The sequence below is a fragment of the Sphaeroforma arctica genome (assembly GCF_001186125.1).
Source record: "Sphaeroforma arctica JP610 unplaced genomic scaffold supercont1.1576, whole genome shotgun sequence".
Taxonomy (NCBI): Eukaryota; class Ichthyosporea; order Ichthyophonida; genus Sphaeroforma; species Sphaeroforma arctica.
This window is the reverse complement of record NW_014038982.1, coordinates 6,098-13,392: the sequence shown is the minus strand read 5'-3', so window position 1 is coordinate 13,392 and position 7,295 is coordinate 6,098. Positions and strand designations below refer to the sequence as shown.

General features: G+C 41.6%; 1 protein-coding gene across 1 annotated transcript; it reads right to left on the bottom strand.

The window, feature by feature from the left end:
* Positions 1-707: 707 nt before the first annotated feature.
* SARC_11216 (hypothetical protein) lies at positions 708-3,324 on the bottom strand. Its single transcript, XM_014294702.1, has 2 exons — positions 1,083-3,324; positions 708-967 (listed from the first exon to the last, which is right to left on the bottom strand). Exons 1-2 carry the CDS (start codon positions 3,287-3,289, stop codon positions 802-804), a joined length of 2,373 nt encoding a protein of 790 aa, XP_014150177.1. The 5' UTR covers positions 3,290-3,324; the 3' UTR covers positions 708-801.
* Positions 3,325-7,295: the final 3,971 nt, after the last annotated feature.

The window sequence follows — 7,295 nt, the reverse complement described above, 5'->3', positions numbered from 1 at the left end:
AGTAATATATATATATATATATATATATAATATATATATATATATATATATATNTATTATTATATTATTATATATATATATATGTGTGTGTGTGTGTGTGTGTGTGTGTGTGTCTGTATATATATATATAGCGTCGCGCATTTTCATTGGTATATATTTCTGTGTATATGAGAACAGCTAGGCTTCGTTCAATGAGCCCACCAGTTCCTAAACAGTAATTATAAAAGGAGCGTTGAACCTTCACTCAACTCGACATTGGCAAGCGTTCCAATGCCTACTTTCCAGGCACGAGTGTATGCAGTCATGATGGAAACGCGAGGAAATGAAGTCCTAGTCTCAGCTAGTTCGTGGTCAAATAAGACGTCTTCAACTATTCTATTCAAACGGATCATGCGTTTGTCAGTTCTGGCTCTAATTTAATCAAGCGACATTTATACTTTCTTTGACTTGATTCGAAAGCGTCCTACCTGATACCAACAACTGAAGTGTCTGTTCACCAAAGAAATTACAAATATATGATAATTTCTATCGGCACTGAGACTCAGAGAATCCATAAGAAGTATTTTCCTTGACATAGCTAAAAAAAAAACATGTCATACCCCTGTCCCCGAATATCACATAATCGTCAAAATCATATCACCTATTATTCGGATTTAGTGTTTCATTTAGAAGGCTATAGATTTGGAAAATATTATCTTAAAATGAATGCTGAAGCCTGGATAATCATCCGATTTTTAATTGATGTTTTGGATAGACAGTATTGTGTCTCGATCTAAATAGTTAAGCTGAAACTAAACCGCGTTAAATTGCGGCCTCGGGCCCAAGCTGTGACGTTGTGCGATACAAATCCTTCCGCTTCTCACTCAAACATTGACGGCGTCTAAAATAATATCCACAGGTATTACAAAGCGTGCTCCTTCCAAGAGGTCCTGGCCGCCATGTGCAGCTCTCTGTTATGCCACAGTGCCTGTAAAGGATAAAGATTGTACATTAGTCTAGAACCAGATTAAAATATATTGGAGAGATATGAGATAGGGAACACAAACAGGTTAGATTAGAAATCTAAAGTGAGCAGTACTTACGAGCATGGGTTGTCCTCTCGCACAACTGGAGTCCGCTTCTTATTGACCTTGTGGGCTGGCGCTGCTACGGTAGTTTCTTCAGTTGATTTCAAATCCGATTCAGTTTTATCCGAGTCTATCTGACTGCTTAAACTTGGGTCAACAGATGCAGCCTTCACATTGTCAGTCCGGTTCCGCTTATGCGCGCTCCCATCGTGATTCTTTGTTCTCTCGGATCTGAGACTGGGCATGTTTGGGCCCTCGGCTGTCCTTTTGCGGTGCCCATTCTTTTGCTGAATGTCTCCCTCCGACCTCCTGCCATCTGTAGCAGTAACCTCTCCAGAACTCTTATCGTTGTCGTCGGCAGTGCTACCTTGACCTTCGCTGCTGTAGGAAAGGGACCTGCTATGGGTAGACCTGAGTGGATTAGGCCGACTGTTGATTTTCTTGGCTTGAGAACATCCAAAAGAACCATTATTGCTGCTTCCAAGCACTCGGTTGCTTTCCATGCTATCCGAGCCTTCATTGGATGTTTCTGCTTGAACTATTTGCATAACTTGGATTTTTTGCATCCTTGTGGCACTTCCGGAGTCATCTGTGGTTCTCGACTGTGAGTGGAAACTGGCACTGCGATTCTGCGAAGGGATTCGATGTGTGTGATATTTTGAATCGTTGCGAGCCACCGATTGCTTCTGGCTATAACGTTGCACCGAGGTGTGCGTGTTCTGTGTAACATTGCTATCGGAATAGCCAGACCCAGATCTTTGAGCAGACATTTGCTCCGGGTGCGACGTTGAAAAAGGGTGTATAATGTGTCCGGTAGGAGTCGTCTTTCCGATATGCCTGCTGTGCCCAATACAAGGTGGTGCTTGGTTCACGATGTAGTTTGGTCCCTCCATCGGCATCGAGCCGTTACATGTATTAACTCGCATGCTAGGTTGATTTTGTTGATTTTGATTTTGGAATCTGTTGTTGAAACCACCATTGTTTTGAAATTTTGAATGTTGGGGTATAGCAACCTCTGTGGCACAACTCGTTGTATGCCTCCGATCGAACATAACATTCTGTTGGTGATCGAATACATGTTGGTCCGAATACGCACCACCTCCAGTGTTCCGCCTTTGTTGGTTGACACTCTCCTGGGTGGATGGCACTCGTTGCTGCTCGTAATTGACCAGACCTTGCGTTTGATCCGGATATCCACACATACACTGTTGGCATGTCGAGCACGGCTTAGGTGGCATATTATTTTCAGTGCTGCGAACTTCGGAGAGATTGCTGGTTCGATCCTGGTCCATATTGTTTCCGATTACCAATGAGCCTCCTCTGTGTCTTGTATTCGATCCAACTGCTACAGTATAAAGAGTATTTGGTCCGTTGATGGGCCACCGATTTTCGACGTGCACAGACTGTCTTTGCCTCGGAGATAATTGGCTCGCGTCTCCTATCCTCTCTTGAATACGATTTATGTACTCCACATTATTATTTTGTTGCTGATAGACGTCTGCTTGACTCTGAAAGTGTGTATCGCGACTACGGTGTCTGTTGTTGTTCTTGGACCGGTTTCGGTGCTCGTGAGTGCCTTCCCGATCTTCTTCTAATTTGATGTTGGTGCTATATTGGTAAATTCTTCCATTCGTCTGCTCCCCATCCCTTTCCGCAGTAGGAGCCGTGTTTGTGTGTAGTAGGCTAGCAACCGAGTGGTTGCCCAGGGAGATCCGCATCTGCCCCTGCCCCTGCCCATTTCGTTGTTGATTATTGCCCTTAGAGTGTCCACAAGTATAATTGGCTGGACAATCACAGCCATAGATGCCGCAGTCATGCGCGGCACCTATTTTTTGATCATAGGGATGAGCGAATCCTTCAGTAATTTGCCGGGTTCCACAGTGCATATCACCAACGCCATCATGAAAATTCTGGGAATGTTGAACCTCGTTGTGGCTGCTATTCCGGTTATCTATGGGATAGCACCGATTGTTGCAACCAATACCTGATTGACGATTAGCAGTCGTGTTGCTGTAACTAGATGAGCAGCATGGACCGCACATTGAATTTTTGGTATCGTGCGAATAAGCACGCGAAGGTTTTAAATTAGTATTTCGTGTCGAAACTTCATGATCTCTATCGTGCTGTCTCATATTATGCACAACAGATAGGTGATTGTGTGAATTCGTTATTTGTCCACCGTCCATTGTGACATGGGCATCATTGTATCTTTCTAGTGCCATTTTGATGTTTAATGTATATATTTACGTGGTTGTGCATTGGTCTTGATATAGTCGAACGCCATATGTGTCGTAGACTCACATACTCAAAGTCAATAGCAATCAAACTGAGCGTTTGGTCCTCGATATGCCTTCATATAAATCAATCAGATGATGTTTAGTCTGCGGGAAACATTTTTTTTCTCGAGATTTGTATCTGAAACAACGTTCTCTGAAGTTAAAATTTAAATATATTAGTTTTTTTTCTAAATTGCGTCCTCATCGGGGCGATGAGTTGACGGGACTTCATCCTGTGAGCCTGTGACGAACTGACGGTGTCGTTCAGGGTTTTTTTTCCAAAACATACTCGACATAGAAAACATTTTATGTATTTATTTACAAAAACTAAAAACCTTCTTCGCACACACCACTCACCAGAGAGCAGGAAGGCAGTGACCCTCCTGGCCCCAGCTGGGCCAGCCACAGGCCCTCTCTACTAGCCCCAGGGCCCAGGCTGCAGACACCCGACTCAGAGTCCCAGCTCCCCAGAGTTGACAGACTACAGTCGACAGTTCACTCGTGACTCGCCACTGTCGACACTCGACAGTCGACACTCTCGGCAGAGTCGGCACTCGGCAGTTGGCACAAGAAGTGTTACTCAGGCAGTTGCCAATCGCATAATAAAGATTAACTTCAAGAAAAGAAAAAATGTTTTTAAATAAATATATCTGTGTTGGTTATTTTTCTACTTTCTACTCCAATATAGAGTAGAGTAAAGGTTTTGGTTCGTTACAAGTTTCAATTTTGAAGCATAAAAGTCATGAAGAAGGTAATCTTTATAAAAAAAACACTCAGAAAAATCAATACTATACTCCACGAGTCCACACTCCACAGTCCACACCTTCACAGAGACTGAGACTATGAGTCACTGAGAGAAGAGATGAGAGAAAACTGGGAAGAAAAAAAAAGAGAAAGTACTTTATGTATGAAATTTTTGTAAGAAAAACAATACAGTCCATCGCAGAGAGAAAAAATATACCGAAATCCAAGCCCCAAGAAACGACTCCGAAAGAGTGATACTTGCATTTTGTTGTTGTTGTTTTTTTAAACAAATTTATAAAATCGAATCATTCTCCAATATGAAATTTCTTCAATGGGCTTCCTACTCTGCAGCTGCTGCGTGAGTGCCTTGGGGGCTTGAAGCTTGGGCCCTCTCTCTCACCCTAGATTTTATAGCTGTAGGGCCCAGCCGTTTAGGCCCCAGCCACTTAGGCCCCAGCCGCTTAGGCCCCAGCCGCTTAGGCCCTGGGGGAATGGGGCCTGGGGGCCTGGGGGCCTGGGTTTCGTAAGGCGTATTCACTATAGGCTGAGACTCTGAGAGCCTGAGACTGCTAAGCTTATTACGTAGTGTGTGCCGAATAAAAATTGAACTTTAACGCCTATTTTCATGTTCTATATACTATTAAAAAAACGGTTATGCAGCTCAAATATGCCCAACGAAGTTTCAAAAACTGCACTCGAATGTGCACCTAAGATCCACGAAATGAGCTATACTGAGGGTGTCGACCAATCATAAGCTCGCCATCATTTTGATGACAAATATCCCGATTCCCAACCGACGGAGGACCATGTATGTAATAAAAATTGAACTTTACCGCTTATATCGGCCTGTAATAAAGGCTTTAACGGTTAACGCATTGAGTCTTGTTGGAAAAAGGGGGTGGTGACTGGTGACGTGAGTATTTAGGTGACTTCTGGTGCTAGCTCAATGCGTAAACGCATTGTAATTTTTTATTTAGGTCAAATCGATACCGATATTGTGCAACTTTGAGTTTGCAATCTCGTAGCTGTTGTCCTGTCGTTGAGAAATTAGGCCACGAAATTATCGACAGCCAATCATAACTCGCAAAGTAGAACTTTATTTCCACTTTGACATTGAATTGCTATCGTCTGATCATCCCCTACTATTTACATCTCCTACTAGAGCAATGGTACGGCCAAAAATTGAGCAAAAATAGAGGTAGACAACAATGGTCAAACGGGGCTTGGGACTTATTTTTCAAGTTCATGTTGATTTGCACTGCGCCTACAACATTACAATTGCTTGGATTGTTCGAAGCAATGTTCGATCTGAAAACAGATATTTATTGTACAATGCTTTATCTTATACATATGTTACTTCTTTGGCCGCTTCTTTCAGCAGGTAATTGTTGTAATTAACAGCCCAAGTCTTCTGCAGACTATATCCTCCTTTCTCCATTTTACGAACAACGTCACCTTTTGTGGCTTCAGATAAATGCATCTTCTGCTTCGATTATTTCTCCTTTGTGCTGGTTTGTGATGTATCGGCGTCTTTGTCGTTCTGCTTTGCTGCGTGTCATTTATATTCATCGCTCGATATACAGTACTCGTTGCTATTACTACCAAATCCTTTGCCAATTGTCACACCACAGTACGTGTGCATTGCCCTCCCATAACCAACACATTTGTGTGCCTTACCGATAGGATTTGTATCTCGCAATTTCTAGCGCAGCATGTCTGCTTTATGGTGTCACTTGTATTGAATATCGTGTATGACCGTCATGCGTTGTGGTTGCACTATCTGTATTGTATCTGATATGAACATCATATCACTCAAAATCAGCTCTTTCCCTGAAAATCCAGAAGGGAATTTCAAGCAAAATAGTGTAAAGTAAAATTTGTATGATTTACTACCGCGACGAACTGTAAATAAATCTATTTAAAGCGAAATAATGTAAAGTATCATGTTCCTGTATATATGGTGTGCGTGAATCCTCACTAGCAGGACGTTCACGTGCATTGTCCGTCTAATCCTATATAGTTTATATAGGGCACATAAAATAAAAGGTCCGTCTGAAAAAAAAGGACAAAAATAGAGGTAGACAATAATCCAGGTTTGACTGTAATGTACTACTAGTATTTAATATTATATTTATTTTAAAAAGGTACCATCCACAGACCACAGCAAGCTTTATACACGCAATACGGAATACGTACAGAGTAATGTTCCAGTATTGACCATTTAAATCATGTGCCAAATAATTTTGAAACCAACTGACAGGAAATAATTGTTTTGGGGGTTTTTTTCTTTAAATACATTTTTATATAGATTTATAAATAAATGTGTATTCTTCAGAAGGCTATGAAAATACTGCAAATAAGTAGTATTGTCGATATATGTACATAGTATATATAAAAATATAAGTAGTATATAAAATAAGTAGTCATAAAATATCTTCTATATTTTCCCTCCATGCTCCTTTTTACTTTTTTAAAAATGAGATATGAATACATCAGAAATAAATACAGTAAATACATAAACAAATACAACTTTTTCTATTTTAAACAACAGTTGCATTTGTCAACTTATCAACTGTCAACAGTGTCAAGTGATAAGTCACTTCACACTTGTTGATAGCCGCTCGGTTGAATTGTCCTATTTATTTATTTTGCGGGTTGGCCATTATTTTTTTACAACAAATTAATAGCACTTTGTTTCTATTTTTAAAAAAGAGCCATAGCTCAGGTAACAAATATTTACAGATAGTAAACGGTGAGAGTCGATGACTAAATACTAAATACTAGAGTTTGGTGAGTGCTGGCCTGCTGGGCCTGGCTCGAGGCTGAGCTGAGTGGAGATTGGAGAGACTCGTCACTTGAGCCAGGAGGCTCGAGCAGTCGAGCCTCGAGGGCCGAGGGCCCGAGGCACGCCGTACCGTAGGCTCGTACCGTACGCCCTACGGTGTACAATATAAACGAGATTTGTTACGACTGCCACCACTATGCCTGTAACTACGTCTTGCGACCTATGCCTGCGACTCTCGACTGCGACCACTATGCCTGCGATCGGATTTTGCGACCACCAAATCTCAAGCTATTGCCTGCCACCACAAAATCAGACGCTCTCGCCTGCCACCCAATCTCAAAATTTAGTTTATATATCTATTTTTCAAAACTTAAACAGCGTCAGTAGCACAGCGGCAAGGATGGGTGGCTATCTAATATATTT